Source organism: Dermacentor andersoni, chromosome 2 (assembly GCF_023375885.2).
Source record: "Dermacentor andersoni chromosome 2, qqDerAnde1_hic_scaffold, whole genome shotgun sequence".
In the NCBI taxonomy this organism is placed as follows: domain Eukaryota; kingdom Metazoa; phylum Arthropoda; class Arachnida; order Ixodida; family Ixodidae; genus Dermacentor; species Dermacentor andersoni.
Genome location: NC_092815.1, coordinates 78,165,161 through 78,186,918, shown reverse-complemented (window position 1 = coordinate 78,186,918; position 21,758 = coordinate 78,165,161). Strand labels below are relative to the sequence as shown.

Genomic DNA, 21,758 nt, shown 5'->3' with positions numbered 1-21,758 from the left:
GTAGAGCGGCTGTCCCGGAAAGGCGGTGGTCCCGGGCTCGAGTCCCGGACCAGGACGAATTTTCCTTCAATTGCGAAGCTTTTCTTTCGAGAAACCCGCGTGGATTGCCTTTGTAGCAATTTCTGCGATTAGGCGGATGTCTCATTTTCTCTTTCCTAATTACTTCCATCCACCTTGCGGGTTTCCACTGAACTATTACGTCAAACTAAAGATTTTGAAACAAACGTAATTTATTCTGCCGGTACATATCGCTTACAACTCTGCTTCTGACGCCATGTAAGGTCAGAAGTTCATCCCGATGTGGGTCCTCTTTTCCCTCATTTCGCCCGAAATCTTGCGGTTCACGTACGAAGGCGGCCTTGAAACCCTCACAAGTTTGCCGTCTTCGATCCTGTGTCTGCAGTGGCACAAGGGGCACCAAAACTTAGTGGATCCTTCGAGAAGACGCACGGTGAACGGGCAGCCATCCACGCCGCAGCAGCACTCGTCTCCAGGGTTGAAATCCACCGAGTAATCCTGAACGCAATAGAGAAGCATGCACGCAGGACATGAGGATGGATTGTACCAGACATTTTAACAACGCATAAAGGGGATCATTGGAACCTTAAACGAGCAGCAAGCTGCTCCCAATTAACTGCGCTCGAAGCGCCCTTGTGCAACGGCTCGTGCGCGAACCGAGAGAGACGGGAGTTTCCCACTCTTCTAACAAGTCCGTCCCGTTAGGACAAGCAGTCATATCAAGTATACTCGACAGATTATATGCGTGTTACTTAAGGCTACGCTTGCTATATTATGTTGAATGCTATTTCTAAAAAATTTCGTGTAACTTAAAAAGATGGTCACCCCCTGCACACACACACACACACACACACACACACGTACACACACACATTATATATATATATATATATATATATATATATATATATATATATATATATATGTTGCAGATAACGTAATTTCAGTCCCTTGAACTGGATTATTCAGAGAGGTGGACATGCACGAAAGATCGAAACGCATATTCAACTAATTTTAAGCATACACTAATCAATATCTTAATTACTTTACGGCACATATTACAGTTTCACGACTTGTAGTCGGTGAGATTGCAAGGCGTATTCACTTGGAATGAATTTCCAGGATGACACCGATTTGGAGATATGCGCCATCAAATTCGCCGTAAGAATGCACTGTTATGATACTTCTCCCATGTGCGCCGGGCAACACCTCGACGTCCCCACGTGGGACACCTAAGGACCCGTCGGCGAAAGCTCTGCAGGACTATCAATAAAGTTGTTACCAACCAATTCACTGTTGTTCCCACTTGTTTTATGAAAGCGCTTTTTTTCTTCATTGAAGCACGAAAGTAACGCCCATGTATTTCGTCCGACAGTTTGGGAAATAGTATCTCGAAACCGGTGCCATCCTGGAGTATCATTTCAAGTGGATACACCTTAAAATCTCACCGGCTACATTTCGCACATTGCAACACGTGCCATAAAATAATTAGTTAAGGAGTTAATTAGTTGCATTTGTTAATTTGTTGATTATAGGTTTTCATTTATCGTGCTTGTAATGTCAGCCTCTTCTAATATTCCAGCTCAGGGACAAGGATATTTATATACTCCGGAAAACTTAAAAATAATCACCCCGTGTATAGTGTATATGTATTTATATACATACACTCGCACACGTATACTTTAACTTTCTCGGTTGACCGCTTTTTCACAGGCTCGCGAGAGGGCCGTTTCACCTGATGGTCCCCGAGTGGGCCTAGCCAGGTGACGTTGAGTTTGCTCGCGTCTATTGTGGACCAAATAAAGTTGTTTCACTCGCTCGCTCACAGGCTAACAAAGATTAAACGTTATCGCTCAGCGCAGGATTTTTATTGCGCGAATCTGTTCCCACAAATGCAAGTTACATTCAAAGCACAACGACAGCGGCGAACACAGTCGGCGATCGTCGAAATCTGATCTGCGGGGCAAGCGCGTCGACTTTTATGCACGATTAATCGAATGTTCCAGTATAATCGCTGGTGTCGGCGAGTCTTCCAGAAAGTACTACACCTTCGCGTCGAGCATACAATTAGATTGCACAAGGTTCGGTGACAACAGACAACGGATAGAGCCATCGATAACATTCGAGAAACTTCCGATACATGCGGGTGCGTGCTGTGCTGAGCGATGTTTAATCTTGTTAACCTGTGAAAAACCAGTCACCCCAGAAAGTAAAAGACAACGCAACCAGCGGATAAACAGCGTGTTTATAGTCAACATCTACAGCAATCCTAGGGACTTGCGACAGCAGTTCAGAACGATACTCAAGAAGACCGTCGACCTGGCCGACACCCATCCCCTGGTCGTCGTCGGGGATTTATACGCACCGTACGGAGTGTGGGGGTACGTCTACGACACGAGCATGGGCCGGGGTCTGTGGCAGAACGCCAATGAAATGGACCTCACGCTCATCACGGACGAGGCGTTCCACAACCGAATCGGAAACTCGGTGAGCCGGGACACCACCCCCGATCTGGCGTTCGTGAAGAACGTCGAGGGAGCCGAGTGGAGTAACACCGCAATAGATTTTGGTAGCGACCATTACGTTCGCGAGACCCGCTTCAAAGTCACCCGAAGTAAATCCAGAGAGTTCACCGTCACGGACTGGGACCTTTTTCGCAAGCTCCGCGGCAAGGACAGCGCACTCGTCCGCAAAGACCTGGAAGATTGGTGCGATCGAATCAAGAGTGACGCCGAGTCATCCACTAAGGATATCGTCAGTTACCTGGAGGTAGAGAAGATGGACAGCAGGCTAGCCCATGTGATCGGGGCCAAGTAGGCGCTGCTTCTCCGTTGGAAAGGTCAAAGGTTTAACCGAAGATTGAGGAAAAAGATCTCCGAGCTTAACAAGGCCATCGAACATCACTGTCGGACCCTCGGCAAGCAGCAATGGGACGAGGTCTGTGACTCGATCGACGGGAAGATGCGTAACGGCAAGTCCTGGGGCATGCTAAAACATCTCCTCGACGAGGGCAGCACCAGATTCAGTCAGAGACACACGCTCGCCAGAGCCCTGCACGAAGCTACCACATCCTGTTCTGGGGACGAGCTGGTTGCCAAGCTCGTAGAGGAGTACCTTCCCGTAAAGCACGGAGACGAGGAAGACCAGTTTTCCGACTACCCCGGCACAGCCCGTCCGGAATTGGACGAAGACTTCACCGTGGGGGAAATTAGACAAGCCATTTTTGCGCTCAAGGGGAAGCGTGCGCCAGGTGCCGACAGAATCACCAACAAGATGCTGCGGAACATTGATGACTGTTCGATCGGATACCTCACAGAGATCAACGAGACGTGGAAAAACGGCAGCGTCCCAGAGCAATGGAAGACCGCCAAGGTCGTCCTGATCCCCAAACACGGCAAGGCTCCGAACGTGGACACACTCCGACCCATCTCTATTACCTCCTGCGTCGGGAAAGTGGCCGAGCACGTCGTCCTCAACAGACTAAACAGATATTTCGAAGAGAACATCTATACTCACAACATGATTGGCTTCCGTGCCGGCCTATCGTCGCAGAACGCGATGAAGATGATCAAACATCAATTAAAAATTAAATTATGGGGTTTTACGTGCCAAAACCACTTTCTGATTATGAGGCACGCCGTAGTGGAGGACTCCGGAAATTTCGACCACCTGGGGTTCTTTAACGTGCACCTACATCTAAGTACACGGGTGTTTTCGCATTTCGCCCCCATCGAAATGCGGCCGCCGTGGCCGGGATTCGATCCCGCGACCTCGTGCTCAGCAGCCCAACACGGCGGGTGAGCAACCACGGCGGGTGATCAAACATCAAATCATCGACTGCAGTACCAGGGACACCAGGGCCCTGCTCGGACTCGACCTCGAGGAAGCGTTTGACAACGTTCTCCACGTACACATTCTGGCCTCCGTCGCAGACCTCGAGCTGGGCCCCAGACTATATAACTACGTCCGTTCGTTCCTGACGGGGAGGAAAGCGAAGCTGCGGATCGGCGACTTTGTCTCAAACGAGGTGCTCCTGGGCCCACAGGGCACGGCGCAAGGATCGGTCATTTCGCCTGCTCTCTTCAACATCTGCATGGTCGGCCTCTGAGGAATCTGACCCAAGTTGAAGGTATCAAGCACACCATCTACGCCGACGACATCACGTTTTGGTGCACCGGCGGCAGCGAAGGGCAAGTGGAAAACGCCATGCAAGAGGTGGTAGACGTCACGGAGCAGTAGCTGCTACCCATCGGACTCAGATGCTCCACAACCAAATCTGAGCTTCTGTTCTATAGAAAAGAAAAAGGCGGCAGACCCAAGGGCTGGAAACCGGTCTCAGAAAGTGACATTCACCTGTTCACTTGGAGTGGTGACCCGATACCCAGGGTCGACACCATCAGAGTCCTGAGTATGTTCATCGAATCACGCGGCGGCAACGACACTGCGTTGCGCAAGATAATTGCGAAGACGGATAATGCTTATCGCCTCATGCAAAGGGTCACAAATAGACATCATGGCCTCAAGGAGGACAACCTGCTTCGGCTTATCAACGCCTTTGTGCTGTGTCACTTCACCTACATGGTGGCCATGCACAACTGGCTCAGAGCCGAGCTGGAAAAGCTTACTGCCCTCATGAAAATTCGTCAAGAGAGCCCTCGGTATGCCCGTCAGAACGCATGCCGAGGACCTCCTTCGCCTCGGCATACACAACACCATGGAGGAGATAGCCGAGGCTCAGGAACGGGATCAGCTAACTCGGCTGTCCACCACGCCGGCCGGCAGGCATATCCTCGAGGAGGTCGAACTCGCACCCACCAAGAACGTGGCTGAAAACACCCAAATCCCCAGAGAAATAGGGGAGAAGATCGTGGTCGCCCCTTTGCCCCGCAACGTTCATCCAGTTCACGACGCAGGTCGTCGCAAGGCAAGAGTATTGAATATACTGAAGCAAATAAACAAGGACAAGATCGAAGCAAGCTTCGTAGACGCAGTTGCATACCGAGACGGCAAGGCTTTTGTGGTTTCCATGGTGAACACGCTGGGCAAAGTCATCAACTGTGCCTCCGTCCGGACGACGAACCCCGAGATGGCCGAGCAAGTCGCCATTGCACTCGCCATGCAAGACGGTCGGAGAGACAGGGTGTATAGGGATTTGAAAGCCGCCATCAGGGCATTCCAGAAAGGCCGGGTAGCCCAGCAGGTAATTCAAATTCTGAAAGGCGCCAAGCACGGCGACATCTCCATACACTCCATCTTCTGGTTCCCTGCCCACGTCGGGGCAATTGAGGGGGGTTCCTCTGAACCTCAACGAGTCTGCCCACGAAGCTGCGCGTGGCTTTACCGACCGCGCTGCCCTCGGATCGGGCGACCCTCTCCCCGGACACAGAGACGCTCCTATCACGCACAATGAACTTACTAAATTCTTTTACTTAGAGAGAAGGGTTTTCCCGCCACCTCACTCCAAATTAATCAGGCCGCAGGCGGTCACGCTGAGACTCTTGCAAACGAACTGTTCGAATCCGAATTGTTCTTGCGTGGCCTGTGGTGAGGTTGCTACGTTGCCTCATATGCTCTGGGAGTGCGGGTCGCTGGGCCCGAACTTCACCAAGGAAGAGTGGGACGCGCGGCTGCGAAGTCCCGTCTTTGAAGACCAAATCCTGGCCATCCAGCGCGCCCGCGATCGGGCCGGCAGACGAGATCTGTCAGTCCCGTCGTGGGATTAGCCGGGTGCGCGTTTTATCGCGTTTTGCTGGACCCAATAAAAGTTTATTCACTCACTCACACGTGTCAATATACATACCACGTGACCGACCTCCCACACTGCACACGCACTTTTCGCTATGATATTCCTAACGCTAACACGCTAAAAAGACATCCTGATGCGTCCTCTTTACTGTTTGGGTCATTTTAGCCACAAATACGTGTTTCGGCAAATACCAGCTAAGCCGAGATGCAGTCATTATTAAGGACCGGAAAGAGCGTCACGCTCTGCATGTCCTGCACTGTTCTTCAAATTACTTCGCGTCAGGCTATACCATAACAGGACACTGCATAATTCCTCAGCTCGAGTCACCGAACCGACAAGCGTCTGCGGCCTGAACGTCACGACGACCACTTCAGCGCCACATTATCCGAAGCTGGGCTCACTGCAACGACTAGGTGCGTGATTGGATCGTCGATTCTGGAACCAGACATTCATTTATACCGTCTCCACCGCTGGATAGACACCGATAATGTGCTCGGGGACATTGCGAATTGAGAAACGATGCTTTTAACATCCTCCCCTGGGACTTTGCGCGCTAAGAGATGCCATGCACGTTTTTACAGATGTCTTTATGTATGTCCGAGTACAGCCCTCGCCCATAAAAACAGTTTTTCCGTGTTCACTGGACCATATCTCGTGAATGCAAAAACTTGGTCCACAAGTACCCCTTCCTTATCCCGCGATATAGGGCTACACGACAAGATTAATATTGTTACGCGAACGAAGGATTAACAACTGGAGGCTATTTACAAAGTATAGTTACAAAGGTTAATGCAGCGCTGGCCAGTTCAGCTGACAGCTCGAGAACCAGGGAGCGTTCGTCGTCTTCGTCGGGGCGCCCGCGTGCATCGTCCACAAGAAACACGCAATATGCATGTATTAATATTTATCTTAATGTAATTAATTATGGGGTTTTACGTGTCAAAACCATTTTCTGATTATGATGCACGCCGCACTGGAGGACTCCGGTAATTTTGACCACCTGGGGTTCTTTAACGTGCACCTAAATCAGAGTACCACGGGTGTTTTCGCATTTCGCCCCCCATCGAGATGCAGCCGCCGTGGCCGGGATTCGATCCCGTGACCTAGTGCTCAGCAGCCCAACACCATAGCTACTGAGCAACCACGGCGGGTGATCTTAATCTGGTTAACCTCTCTGCCTTTCACCTGTTCTCTTAGTTTTGATGGCTTGACTACCTTTCCTTTTCTTTATTATTATGTTTGTCGATTGATGAAACAGTTTAAAGCGGTCTGTTTCCCCTTTTGGCCACTTGCTTCACGTCGTTGTCAACTCACAATTACTTTCGCACCCTCAGCAGAAGCCGGTCACCCGCATGAGTTACGAGTCCGAAGCATTAAGTAAAATTAGGCGAAGGCGAGGGCAGTAGTTGAGTAGAACAGCACGTAACGTTACCTTCTCAGCCAAGTCTTCCTGCCCTACCGCAAAAGGTTCTCCTCCGCAAGCTTGAGCTAGGCCACGATCCGTCTGCAAGAAACAAAAAAGGCAGCAGACTTGTGTAACCTTGAAGAATCACAATCCAATTTCCACGGAAGCTATTTGAGAAGTTGCACCAAGAACACAAGTTTTTTTTTGTAATTAAACGACATACTTCAAAATGTTGCCCGTATATGAATGGTCCGTTTGAAACCGCGGCCGCATATAACACTTTCGAGCACTTGTTAAATTTTTACAAAGGTAGAAAAATTCATCCGCAGACATTTTTTTTTGTCAGAACATTGGTCATAGGGTCATATCTGCAATAGCTTTTCCTCCCATTTTCGATAAATTTGCTCTTGCTGGCATGTTTATTTATGCCATGGCTGCGCGCTACATTTCGAGCCGGCACTAACACTCAATTATGCGCGCCAAGGAGCACTTAAATCCGTAATTTATTGCACAGGCAGTAATTATACCCAACACTTCGAATTCCGCCTACGTACAACCGACAACATGACCTTTCTTTTTGCCAAATATGAACATTATGAAACGTACAGGTCCCTCGGGACACTGAGAAACAGAGCGTTTAATTGCCATGTAACGCTTTCGAGCACTTGATAAAGGAATGTTTTACAAAGGCTGTGTTCCGTGCATCTAACTTCTCACAGAAATTTTCCACAGCCCCCTCACCCCCCCCCCCCCCCCCCTTCCTCCCGCGCATTCGCTAAATGTGATTACGGTGGCATTTGTAGTTACGTCAGGTCAATGGACCAAACAACAGGCTTCCCTATTATTACCAAAACAGACCAAAATAACAGGCTTCCCAGCTTTTTGCCGCCCCACAGACATTTTTTTACCATACCCACCTAACAACCACACACACGCTTTATCATATGCGAGCAAACGCCGGCGGTCGGGCCTGAGAAAGTTCGATAAGTAACACAAACGCCTGTGCGCGCGTTTCTCATACCACTCTCTCCTCCCTTTCCTCTGAGCAGAGCAGCGGGTGATATGATTTCTAAACCGAAACTTTGCTCCAGGTCGCAGCGTCAGGTTGAGGCAACAACACCCTAGCTGAGCGAAACGTTCCTGGTTGTCGGCCGCTCGCTCTTCCTCGAGTTTGCACTTACGTGCAGTCTGGCTGCCTACGGAAGTCGAGCTGAGTCGACTGGCTCTAATCAAGCGTGCGTTGACTCCAAGGAGGTTAAAGAAAAACTGCGGGAGTGGAAGTTCCCGTAGCTTCTTAGCAGGAAAGGTGGAGCCAACGCTTGCCCCTCCTTCACCTGAAGTAGAGCCTTGAGGGGGTGAATGTCCGCTGACAGATTAGGCCATTTGGCTCTGTTATTGTAATGCTAGGGTAATTAGAAAAAAAGCTGGTTGTTCCTAACGAAAATAGTAACTTCTGAATATCGATGACGTTCTCTCTTATATGCCAGGGTATTCAGATTTCATACTAAAACCAGTAATACAGAGTTACACGTAGATAAGTATTTGGTAATATAAGCCGTGATTAACCAAGGAGGTTGATTAACTCGTAGGAAGTGTGCGAAAAGCACGATTTTTATCGCTTATTTGTAGTTTTATCGTGCCCCTCCTGCGCGGCCTTCACCTTCGGGACAGTTTCCACTCCAGCACTTTTTCTTTAACCTCCTTGGCTGGCTCTGCCCGCGACACCCGATGCTCACTCAGATTAGCGTGCTCATGTCTACGTAAGCGCCACAAACAAACCTCAGTGCAACAAGATGAATTGAAGCAATTTTGTTTGGCTCGCTTAGACACCCCGTTATTTAGTTAAATGTGGTTTAGTGGTGCAAAATTGGCTAAGGCTACGCTGCGCCAAATACGGTGTATTAAAATCGAATTTAGGAAGAAAAAGGCTGTGGTAATCTGCATTTTATGTAAAAAGCCAGTGTCATCTATATATAGAAATTTACGCACGTCAGGTAATGGAGCAATCGGATCATCTAAAATTGAAGCAGGGTGAAAAGGTATGTGTAGTTGATATAAGTTGTGCAAACGGTTTCATCTGTATACTTCAATATGTGTACATGTCAGTAATATATGCATAACTATTAGCGGTTCTTGGCATTTCTCGCATTTTGGTGCGTCTTCTTACGTAAGTAAATAATTGAGTGTGAGGTGCGTGTGCCCAGTGCTTAGTCGGCATAAAACTACTTCAAAGAACCGCTCCTGGTGGTTACATTACTTCCACTCACCAAGTACGCATTTCGTAAGATGTAGCTTGTCTGCACAATGGTCCCATTCGTGCTGCCATTTTGACGTTCAGGCCTTCCTAATCGCACGGATACTACTGCTAAATGTAAGTGTTGTGTTTGTTATGCCTTTTTAAGCTGCCATCGATGCACATCTATCAGCTGCTTCATTACCCGGTATCCCAACATGGCTTGGGACCCAGCAGAAACGAATTGATCTCCCGTATTTGTCAAGCACCACTATGCTTAAAATATCCCCTAACAGGGGTTCACACTCAGATTTCAGATGTAGAGCCTTTAGTGTACTCAAGGAACCAGTGTATGTGACTGTATTTTGGTGTTTGTCAGTGAAACTCTAACTACAACCCATATAGCATAAACTTCAACAGTGAAAACCGAGGCATGTTTTGGTAATCGAACACTTGTTTCCCAATTTTCCGTTACGGCCCCTACACCCACGTGTTTTTATTTTAGAGCCATCAGTGCAAAATTTCATGTTATTTTGATATTTGTCCTGAAGGGCACGGAATTCTCGTATAATCTGTTCGTGTGGGGTGTCTCGTTTCTTTAGATGTGTTAATGTCCAGTCATATAACTGTGTGAAATCGTACCACGGGGGCAATAGTGGTTTTTTGGCAACCTGGAGGACTGCATGAGGAATGTCATAATCCCGACAATATTCCTCGTATCGCAGGACAAGCGGCCTAATCATGTTCGCTTTATTTGTGTGGTGTAAGGGTGAGTTGCACTGTCTGATGATGTAGCATATGTGTTACGGTGATGATTTAATTCTGAATACTTAGAAAAAAGTAACGCTCTGATCTGTTGTAAGCGACGTTCATTACACCCAACGCATAAACTTGGGATAGGTTATGTTCGGTAGGCACCACTTGCCCGTCGCAGTCCAAGGTTATGTACTGCATCAAGTCGTCGAATGTGAGACTGGCTGAGCCATAAAGCACGCAGCTGTAGTCTAGAAGGCTACGCACAAGAGACCCGCAAATACTTAAAAGACAGGTTCGGTTGGAACCCCAGTGCATTATTTGCTTTAATCTTTGGTGTTTTAATGTGGGCTAGGAAGTTTAGTTTGGTGTCAAACGTTACTCCTAAAAACATATCTTGTTTGACCGGCAGTATGGCGTCATTCAGTTTTAGGACTGGATCGCTGTGTAGCCCTCGTTTCTGAGAGAACAAAACAGTAACTATTTTCTGTGCGGAGAAAGCTGCCTTTCACAGGTTGGCAACGTTGAGGCGCGGCAAGCCACTTGGATATCGTCTACGCATAAAGAGTGCACAAACAGAGTGCATAAAAGACGATGGTATAATTAAGCGAGTTCATTTTTACTGTGAACAGTGTCGCGCTGAGAACACAGCCTTGTGGAACGCCATTTTCCTGTGTAAAAGTATGCGAATGTTCCAAGCCAAGACGTACCTGAAATGTTCCATGAAACATAAAATCAGCTAGGCGGTTCAGCATCTTACCACGGATCCCGAGGTCAGCCACGTCTATTAAAATTTCATATCCCCACGTGGTGTCACAGGATTTTTCTAAATCAAAGAAAACTACCAGATAGTGTTGCTTGTGTAAAAATGCATATCCAATTTCATGTTCTAGACGGACAAGATGGTCAGTAGTCGAACAACCCTTTCTATATCCACACTGGTGGGGGTCTATTAAGTTTCTTTATTCGAAAATGAATGAGAGTGTTCTATTAATAATGCTTTCATATGATTTTGCCAAACAGCTTGTGAGGGCAATGAGTCTTCAGCTGCTTGAGGATGTTGCGAATTTGCCAGATTTTAGAAATGGAACTACTATCGCCCTTTTCCACTCTTCCGGAATTGTACCAAATTCCCAGATTAGGTTCAACATTTTTACGAGAGCATCTACAGATGCTCGAGATAGATGCGCCAGCATGGCGTTGTGAATACGGTCGTGACCTGCCGCTGTTTTTTTTTTTTTTTTTTCGTGCATAAAGGACTGTTTATTACCTGTTGTGTGAATGGGGTATTGCACAGTTTCATTTGACGCGACAGTAGCAGGCAGCTTCTGTTTTTCAGCAGACTGTTTATACTTTAAAATTTCCTTTGAATAATTAAGTGAACTGGAGGCATCACAAAAGTGTTCGCCAAGTATATCTGCCTGTTCTTGTAGTGTGTGTGCCTGGAGTTGAGAGAAAGAGAGAAAGGCAAAGGAAAGACAGGGACGTTCACCGGAGATTATCTCCGGTTGGCTACCCTGTACCGGGGGAGGGGCAAAGGGACGCGATAGGTGAGAGAGAAAGAGAATTTAAAAAACCATACACACATACACACGCACTAAGTAACGGTACTGCTTAAGATGAGTAATCTCACCGAAACTTTCCCACGTGTTCCCACATTCGATTAGATGTGACAACTGTTTGTTGAGGATATGTATTTCTTCCTCGGCGATTCTTCCGCCTGCCTTCGAATAAATCGTGCTTTGGTTTTGGCTTGTTTAAGGCGTAAGAGGTTGGCATAGGTCGGGTATCTTCGTAAGATTCCCCAGGCCCTATTTTGATGCTTTTCCGCTTCAGTTCACTCGGGAGTCCACCAGGGATGGCTTTTTTTTTTTTTGCGTACATGGCTAGATGTTTGAGGTATTGCCTTTTCTGCCGCTGAAATTAAAACCGCAGCGAACTTATCATTAATTTTGTTTACACTTAGTTCACTTGAAAATACTTCCTCGAATTTTGCATGATTCACGAAAAGCGGCAAGTCAGCAAGATACATTTTCCAGCGACGCGGTTTAAAGTTTGTAACGGGTAGTGATGATGCGAGTTTGATGATAACAGGTAGACGATCGTTGCCATATGAGGTGTTCAGGACTTCCCCTTTAAAATCGGTAAAAACGTCCGGTGAGCAAAATTCTAAGTCGATGGGCAGCTAAAGTTACCTGAATTCAGTGGAAGGTATGTTGGCGCACCCGAGTTCAGAAGACAGATGTTTGTTAAAATAAAGCTTTTGATAAGTTGTCCTCTTTGGTCATTTTTATCGCTGCCCCAAAGACTGCAATGAGCATTAAAATCTCCAACTAAAACAAAAGGCTCCGTTAACTGGTGAATTAAATTTTCCAAGTCTCGAGCAGTGAAATGGGTATGGGGAGAAATGTACGATGAACAGATGGTGACAGTCGTGAATGACAAAACGGTGACAGCTACAGCCTCTTACGGGGTATTCAATACAACGTTGTGCGTGAGAATGCCGCTTTGGACAATAGCGACACCTCCTGATAGAGGGCTGTAGTGCTTGCGGTCCTTTCGTACGACAGTAAAACATTTAAGAAAATGTGTATATTTGGGACCTAAGTTTGGTTTCCTGAAATCAGAATGCTACTGGCGATAACTTATGTATAATGTCTTTGATGTCAACTAAATTGTGGATTAGGCCTATGCAATTCCAATGAATGACGAAAGCCATTTTAATGGAATTGGCAAACATTTATGTGTGCGAGAGTACTAGTTGTAGGTGGCGTGTATTAAAAAGTTGATAACTCTCGTTAGGGCGGTAACGGTTCAGGTTACCTGTCCTTTTTTTCGATGCAGTTAGAAGTTTGTCCTTCTTGGCGCGCTCCAAGGAGCGCGGATTTTCAAGCGTCAATGACGCCGGGGATCTCGGGTCGACGTCCATCGCCTTCTCCGAAGCGCTGAATGATCGAGAGCCAAGGATCGAGACATGCTTCTCGGTCCGTGGAGTTCGGTTCAACTTTGGGCCTTGCAGCACTGCTGTCTGCCGGCCCGTCTTCGATGATGATGGAGCAGCACTGGCTGCAGCCACCGAGGGGGCGGATGGAGTTTGTACAATACCGGACGTGGATCCTGTAGACTCCTGAAACGGGTGTGGCGCTGCTCCCTGCCACGCGTCACACTGGCATAGCTTACTTGAGGTAAGTGCCCTAGACTTTTCATTGCTTCATAGCATGAAATATTTTCCTTTATAGTGATTGCGATGATTTATTTTTCTATTTTCCAGCAAGGGCAGCTCCCTGAGTAAGGTGGATGATCGTCCTTGCAATTGACACATTGTGCAGGAGCATTGCAGTTGTCAGATGAATGTTCGTTGGCACTACACTTCGCGCATGATTGTGATGCATGCCCTAGCCTCTGGCACTTGAAGCACCGCCTCGGTTTCAGTATGTACGGTCGGACGTTGATTTTCAGGTATCCTGCGTCGAGTGAACTGGGCACAGTACCAGAACCAAATGTGAGTATTACATGTTTTGTGGGGATCCGTTGGTCGTTTCGTCGAAGTGTTATTCTCTGTACCTTAATTACGTCTTGCTCCTGGAATCCCTCAAGGAGCCCTCCGTCATTGAGATTTAAGAAATCCTCTTCCGATATTACTCCTCTGCTTGGGTTGAGCGAGCGATGTGGAGAGAGTGTGACATTAATGTCACCGATACTTGTGAGTTCAGCGATGTTTTCGACTTCGTCTTTTTTTGTCAGTTCGAGGAGGTCGCCGCTTGCCACCTTTGATGCTTTGTAGCCTGGTCCGATCGTGTCTGATAGGCATTTTGATACCAGGAAGGGTGATAGTTTTCTGACGGTTGTGTTGCCTTCACTGTGAAGGACATAGTACGTTGGGATGGTGTCTTGGTTCGGTTTGAAAAGGAAATGGAATGTTGCTTCGGTGCGCCCTCGTTTTTGAGGGCGCTCTTGATGGGGATGGGGAAGCGTTTGCCACGTAAACCCTGGGGACGCTATAACAACTACGGAACGCTACTAGGTTGAGATTAATACCTGCAGATGCCAAGCCAGCCATGCATCGCCGCTGTAACCTAATATACACCCAAGACTGAATATATTACACATGGTTAGCCCTTGCCGCCTAGAAATTTGGAAATGATAAGAAGTGAAGACAGGAAAGATTGAGAGGGAGTGAGAAAGGCGAAGATTCGAGAGGAGGACAGGAAGAGGAGACTGCCGATTTCTTCCCGGTGGCTCAGTCTGGAGGTGCTGTCTGTGCGAAGCAGAAGCGAAAGAGGTGTGTTGCTTCCGCCGGGAGGCTTTAAAGGTCCGAACACTCGGCATCGGCTCAACCCACTGGATCCCCCTTTCCCCAGACACGGCTAAGCCACGCACGGCTACACGCGGAAGGGTCCAACCCTCGTGTGCTCGGGTACGTGGTGTCGTAACACACCAAACACCTGCTTACACGTAGACGTTCCGTGTGCACCCCCCACATGCAACAGAGCGCCCGATCGCCCACCGCAGGCGTTAGCGACTTTCAGGGACTACGAGATAAAACTTAGCCGTGATTGCACGTGCTTGTACAGTCGCGACGACGAACTCGACTTTCGGTAATTGCAGCTTCCTGCAATATAGGCGCGAGAGAAATAGTCCGAGAAGTGTCGTTTCTTCCGCGAGCTCGCTTCGACGTGCCACAGCTCGAGCTTACTAGGTTTCTTTCTTTTCTTGTGTGTGTGTCCATTTTCCACTCATTTCTCGATTTATTTTAACTCTTGGGAACTAGATTTATCATGCGCGCGCGGGAAGTAGCGTGCCCGTGTTTGTCTTGTATTCCTTGTTCATTATGTATCTTTGACATGATTCCACGCAAACTAAAAGCTTGTCCAACAGTATGTTTTGAACAAATTCGATTTTTTGCCGGTCATTTAGCATCGCGGAACACACATGTCACCGCTGCGCATGACACCATAATCATCGCCAGTGGCATACACAATTCATTACGTTACGTTTGAATTCGCTATAGCGGCGGACTTGAAGCGGCTTTTGAGTAAAAAAGAGCGCTAGTTTAGTACGGAAGGACATCTAGAGAAATTGATAGGGAAGACGGCCCCTTACAACTCAGGTTTAGTGGGAAATCCGCACGCCAGCATTATTACGAACGCCATGGCAGCAGGAAAGATAGCACAGCAATTTACTACCCCGTAATGAGCGTACATGACAACTTCGGGCCTGTATTCGCATGATTGTGCATACTATTTCACATACGTTCGTTGCGAATTTCCTTCCGATATGCTGCTGTCGCTCGTAAGACAACAGAAGCGACTGCTGATAGCGAAATGCGCTTTCGCGTTAGGCTTTGCTGGAGTGTATACACTCGCCGATGAGAACAGTCTGCGGTGGCGATCCTCATACTAGAATAGGGAGCATTCTGAAAGACAGGCTGATGAATTGTGTTTACTTAGTCTACAGAGGGGCTGAACGCTTTCTTTTTTTAACGTGACGCTTTCTGAATGAACGCCCGTCTGCTTGGATTTAGATGAACGTTAAAGAACCCCAAGTGGCAAAATGTTAAATTTAATCCGGGGTCTTTCGCTACAGTGTCTCTCAAACCACCAATGCTGCATCGGAAAGGAGAGAAAAAAAACAGCGCTACCAGATGTGCCGAAACAGAAAGGAGCAGAAAGATGCGGTGCTTACTAACAACTATACGCTTCAGCTTTTGTACACAGATAAAGAAAACTGACCAACATTAAAAGAAGGCAAGGAATTATGGAGTTTAACAGACAAAGCAGGTTAATAAATACATGCAGTTATCAGTCAGCACCGTGTCTGCTGCTTGTTTCGTCCCGTCTGGCAACACTCTTTTATGTAGTCAGTAACAAACTATATGTAGTCCCTTCAGTCAATCCCAGTGTGCTTTTGTTGCTGTGGGACGTTAAACCAGATCAAAACAATCAAGCTCACCCTTCCCTCCTTCTAGTGCATGCCGAAAGAAAAGCTGAACCATGCTCACGGTGACTCGACGTCAATTGAAGCATCCTCGTTTCACTTACCTCGAAGTCCCCGGTGTGCGAATCTCTGCTCGGGCCTCCACTGACATGGTCTCCGGAGACATTTCGACCCCGCAGCTTCGTAGTTTCTTCGTGCATGTTGGTTTTGTACTCATCGCAGCTCTTGCCCTCATGCTGCGCATTGCACGACACACACGTGATCTTGCGGCATTCCGGGCAAGGCCTGAAATATCCGGGTTTATTCGATAGCGGTTTGTTGCACTCCTTGTCCGCGCAACGGGGCTTGGTGTTCAGGCCGTCCTTCCCATCCATGACCGAACTGATTCACCTCTGAAGCTTCAACGAAAAAATAAGAATGAAGGAGAGCGCGCAGACACCGAGAAAATGGTCTACAGATAAAGCAACAGCATGGAGTCGTGCGCTGTTACATTATGGTGTCATAGCGTCGTAAAGAATTCATAGCGTCAAAGGCAGCATTGCTGGTACACATTCATTGGAAATCAGCAGCACAATGAAATCGGAAAGACATGGAACGAGCGCTGCACAATACTTGTTAATTTATTAGGACGAGCAGTCAGAAATGTGTGTACAATAAGCCAGATTCTTAAAATTATTACGCGAGTGGCGGCCTTTCTGATGGACAGCGCGTTATGATGGGGACAAGTGGTGAGATGGGCGATAGTTTGCGCGATCGTGTATTGTATACAGGGTGCCTCGGCTAACTTTAGCCAGAGCTTAAAAATATGCAAATACCACGTAGCTGGACAGAACAAAGGTAATGTTTGCCGTCGCTTGGAGATACTCAGATTTTTTTTTATTTGCATTCCGCCTAAATACAGTCTTAATTTATCAACGTCTCAAATATTATAATTGGATGCAAAGTTTCAATGAGAACATTGTAGAGCGACATGAAAAACTCCCGATACAGCTTTCTGTTTCTCAATACGTGCTACATAAAAGTGTTTTTCCGAGCGTGAAAGAAGCCCGCAAATGCACGCAAAATTGCCGCGACTGGCCGCTCGAGGCACTTTGCGTGTATTCGCGGGCTTTTTTTTTTTTACGCTCAGAAAAACTTTTATGTAGCACGTATTGAGAAACAGAAAGCTGTATCGGGAGTTTTCAATGTCGCTCTACAATGTTCTCATTGAAACTTTGCATCTAATCATAATATTTGAGACGTCGATTAATTAATTAAAACTATATACTTAATTAGGCGGAATGAACAAAATCTGAGCATCTCCAAGCCACGGCAAACAACATTACCTTGGTTCTGTCCAGCTACGTGGCAATCGCGTATTTTTCATACTCTGGCTAAAGTAAGCTGGGACACCCAGTATAAACTTCAGGGATAACGTCATCTACTGGGCCGTTCACTTCTTGAGGGCGCTCACGTTATTGGTTCGGTCCTCCTTAAAAGAAGGGGGTTTGAAGCCGGACAACTGAACGAGTAAGGTATGCGACACCTGCGAAGGGCTTTCCTTTTCCCTTTTTCTTATTACTGGAACCGCGCATGCCCAGGGAATAAGAAAACGAGTGGAGTTTATCAACAAGCGCAACGTATCGTCAATTCATGTGAGTGATGGGGCCTCACGGATAACAAAGGCAGGACGTGCGCATTTCTTAAGGAAAGAGCGTAGCAGACAAGGCTTGCGCCCACGAATGTTTTGTGTGCGTGCCGGTACTATCGCCGAACTCGCCGTTGTGAGGCGCCGACACAGCGTGCGGTATGCGGCCGATCGCGCGATGTTGTTGATATATCTCGCTGACTGTGTAACGCAAGACAGGATACGAAAATAAAAGTGCGCTAGCAGTCACTCGGCGCTTGAGCAGAAATCACCAAGTGCAAACAAACAACCCCACCAAGTTCCCTCACATAATTAGACTAAACAACATGCACCGATTGCTAGCGCGCGCACTTCGTCTTCTCCGCTCGAAGAGTGTGTTGCAGTCGGTCGCGCTACTGAGTTAGAATGGACCCCTATAGTGTGCATATATTTGCATAGGCGTTGCTTACGTACTATTGTGAGCGCTATGAGTGGGAATACGCGAACAGAGCCTTGAAACAGAGCGATACGCGGATGGCGCTGTCGAAAACAGGGGGGAAGAAAGACGCTCTTCCGCTAACTGTTGGCACTCCCAGCGCGCCTGCGTTTGTCGAAAACGTCATTCCACTGGCCGCCGATAAGACGGCTACGTGCACACTAACTTACAGCGAGTAACTTTTTTTTTCAGTCACGCATATTTTTTTTCTGAGCGCAGCTCTTAGGCGCCCGTTTCTGCGTTTAGCGTAAGGTATTTTCAGACATACCCACATAGGACCTGATGTATATATTATGGAGCCCATCGTGTCACGCGTTCCAGACAGGCGGATAGAGTTCCCAGGGATGTAGCGCTCGATTGTTTACGCTTCAAAACAGTATACTATTGGCCACGCTTCGGTGTACAAAGTTAACAGTAACCGCAGTATTAAACAGCTTTATCAATGTGCGCTGGCGATTCGAAGTTCTGCAATTTGTATAAAGAGACGCATGGTGGGAGTGACAGTAGTCATTATAAACAGCGCCCTCCTTTACACTTTGTTTCTGACGGCGGCCGCCACGTATCGCCCATAGCAGGGTTCTAGGGTATCTGACACGCCCTCCTGTATTCCCGCTCACATAGTTCACAATACTACCTATTGTCACATGCCAGTGGCACCACACATGCACGCAGAGCACCTGGGCTATAGAAACCGAAACCACGCTGCATACGTAAAGCGCGTCAACAAAGGAACAGAAGCCCAAATTGCATCCAAATGTTAGTTTGGGCCAGTCAGTGCATGCTGAGGTGCACGTTTTTTTTTTTTTTTTTTTTTTTTTACCGTTAACTGAACGACAAAAAACAGAACAGTGCGTAACAGCTAAACATGACAACACGCACATGCAGGACGGTGCACACTTTGTCGAGTGTTCGTGTCTTTTCTATTCGGTTCGTCGTTTTAGTGCTAAAGAACATGAGTCTTAGCGCCGTCACGTCCACGTTTGTGATATTCGCACTATTTTCTTGGCCAGCCTACATAACCTACGTAGAGAGAAGCTAATAAAAATAATAAAAGCTTCTATTTGCTTAAAGAAATGCCGGAAGCCAGTCGACAGGAAGTTCACAGCTACGAACTCCATGTCGGGAATTGCGCATTGACCGCTATAAATGCGAAACAAAGTCATAGACGTTACCCGAAGAAAGGACCCCATTGAACCTGCCATTCGACACTGCGAGAGGCGTGTCACCCTAACGACGTTCGACTTATGTTGCGAGTATCGGTTCTACACGCGCCTGCCATAACGTTCCAGCAAGTGGACTTCAAGCACATGCAAAACGCCATTGACGGAACTTACCTGCGTATGCATGCGACAGTGTGCTTTGGCTGGGCTCAAGGAACGTCTGGGGGCACAGCGGTTCCAATACGACCGTTGGCTATACTTCACACGGAAGCCGTGCTCGAGAATTAAATGTATTGTCAACCAGCCTCCGCCGCAACGAAGGGCGCGACGCAGCGTTCGTGCGTGCGGCGTTCCCCCGGCGACAGCGCTTATCTCGCCGACACTTTCCTATCGTGCGAGTTCGAGGCAGCGCGCGTCGCTTATCGCCCGCTTCTGTCAGTAAGCGCCGCGGCATTTCTTCTTCGTGTTCTCGTCTGTTTTGCGCACGAATTTCTCGCGTTCTATCTCTGGGCTGGGGAAAAAAAGAAATAAAAAAAACTCGACGCTATGCGACGTGAATCATAGTATCACCGCACCAATTATGACGTCCAAAGCTTCTCGGTGTGCCGCAGTTTCGTACAGAACCTTTTCGCGAAGCAGTTTGGCCTAGAGGGACGAGAGGGCGCTTTCGGCGGCGCGCCGCACGTTGCCTCTGCGGAAGTGCACGAGTACGAAGACATTACCGCTTCTGCCTCGTACTCCGCTCTTGCTTCTCTAGGAATCTGCACAAGGCGCGTAGAGAAGCAAGAGCGGAGTACGTGCAGAGAACCTTGGCGAACAAGGACAACACAAGGTATACGGACGCGGCAACGTTCGTCAAAGACGGAAGACAAAGCAGCGGAGCAGTGGCGTCGGTGGTTAATTCGGACCTCAAGGAGATCACCACGTATCACTACAGGACTGCACGGTAGTCGAGGCCGAAGAGGCAGCTGTGGCTCTGGCAGGTCCCTAACTATAATAACAGACTCTCAAGCAGCATGCCGTAATTATACAAACGGCAGAATTGGGCGCAGAGTACGCCACATACTCTGCTCATGCGACCCGGGAAACAAAGTTCAGCATACCATAATCTGGGTACCAGGGCACACTGGCATAACAGGGAACCAAGAGGCGGATAGGATAGCTCGAGGGCATACCAACCGGACGTCCGACACATCTAGCCTTGAGGAACCCGAGTCAGTGCCCATGGGCTACTCAGATATCCTAAATTATTATAAAGGGGTCAGACTGAAGTACCCACCCCCAGATAAGGATCTAAGCATAGAGGATGCTGTTGCATGGCGACAACTGCAGACGGGTACTTTCCCGAATCTAAACCTTCTGAGTAAAATTTTCCCTACACAGTATGAGGCTAAGTGCCCATGGTGCGGAGAGAAACCAGATCTATACCACATATCATGGGCCTGTCAAAATATTGAGTCCCCAACTATCTATAAAATTAAAAACCCGAGTGCGGAACAGTGGGAGAGTATGCTTTCCAGCGTAAGCTTGAACGGCCAAAAGCGCCTAGTAGAGCGAGCTCGCGGGTTGGCCATACTCAGTGGAGCCTTGGACTAGGGCACCAACCCTGTGATTACAGACAGAAGAATCCATCAGAAGATGGAAGAGGCCGTCTGAAGCCGCGGAGATCTCTTTTCTAGAGCCCAATAAATGTTTTCCGATCCGATCCGATTCTGCCTTGCAGCTGATCAGCTGTCGGAAATGTAACTGGGTGTTTGCTAACCCACTGTGTTCTATTCATGCCGCCGCAAAATGTGGAGTGGTAAAGGGGAGACGTGTGCAGTAGTTGGCTGCATTAATGGTAAGTGGCATGCTAAGGTACACAATGAGTCAGTGTGACCAGGTCAACGAGTCTCTGCTATCTAAGCAGACTGCCTGTGTTGTATAAAAAATAATAAATTATTCACTTAATAATATCATTAATCTGCCGGCGTTGTATCGCTAACCTCCAGAGAAAGGATTTCAACCCCAGAACGTCCGCAAGAGTGAGTACCGCTCTTTATGGGAGTAGCGCCGCTTCCTGGCACAGTAAGTTTCTCTCACGTTCTTTACACACGTGCACCTCAGCTTACACACAAACATACGCTCACTATATCCCCAGCGAATCAACAAAAGTCACAGAGGCACTTAAGTCTCCTTACGTGCATTGAATGCTAAAGTGGGGACTCTTCCGCGCGATACTTTTTTTGTGGGCCAAGCCAATTATAGTAGTAAGCCAGGTTGGTTTTGTACGTCGGTCAACTCAATTTTCGAATTAAGCAAAACCAATTTTTTGGGTGTGGACCACGGTGTCGGTCCGACGCCTTGGGCCGTATACGGATACTGTGGTATTTGGTCACCTTGGGATTTCAGAGTGCGTGCCGCA

At 47.8% G+C, this 21,758-nt stretch overlaps 2 protein-coding genes across 3 annotated transcripts in view; one reads left to right on the top strand and one right to left on the bottom strand.

Annotated features, from left to right (window-relative positions):
* Nucleotides 1–212: 212 nt before the first annotated feature.
* Nucleotides 213–19,884, bottom strand: LOC126542088 (uncharacterized). Of its 2 annotated transcripts, none has more exons than XM_055076934.2 (4): nucleotides 19,529–19,884; nucleotides 16,197–16,484; nucleotides 7,197–7,268; nucleotides 213–516 (listed from the first exon to the last, which is right to left on the bottom strand). In XM_055076934.2, exons 2-4 carry the CDS (start codon nucleotides 16,464–16,466, stop codon nucleotides 283–285), a joined length of 576 nt encoding a protein of 191 aa, XP_054932909.2. In that variant the 5' UTR covers nucleotides 16,467–16,484; nucleotides 19,529–19,884; the 3' UTR covers nucleotides 213–282. The 2 variants fall into 2 exon arrangements, with proteins under 2 accessions (XP_054932909.2, XP_050045049.2); XM_050189092.3 differs by having other exon boundaries at nucleotides 16,197–16,490; nucleotides 19,529–19,878.
* The window catches only part of LOC126542073 (dual oxidase maturation factor 1-like), a 92,403-nt gene continuing 83,596 nt past the window's right edge, over nucleotides 12,952–21,758 (top strand). The window contains exon 1 of the mRNA XM_055076932.2: nucleotides 12,952–13,340. The gene's annotated coding sequence lies outside the window, so the exon portion shown is untranslated. The remainder of the gene's footprint in view (nucleotides 13,341–21,758) is intronic.

Bases quoted from the DNA above. Each gene is read 5' to 3' on its own strand.
- LOC126542088 (XM_055076934.2), bottom strand. From the start codon at position 16,466: ATGGATGGGAAGGACGGCCTGAACACCAAGCCCCGTTGCGCGGACAAG. The intron at 7,269-16,196 runs GTAAGTGAAACG...TGTTTCTTGCAG, and splicing joins CGCACACCGGGGACTTCGAG to ACGGATCGTGGCCTAGCTCA. The intron at 517-7,196 runs GTAACGTTACGT...TATTGCGTTCAG, and splicing joins AGGAAGACTTGGCTGAGAAG to GATTACTCGGTGGATTTCAA.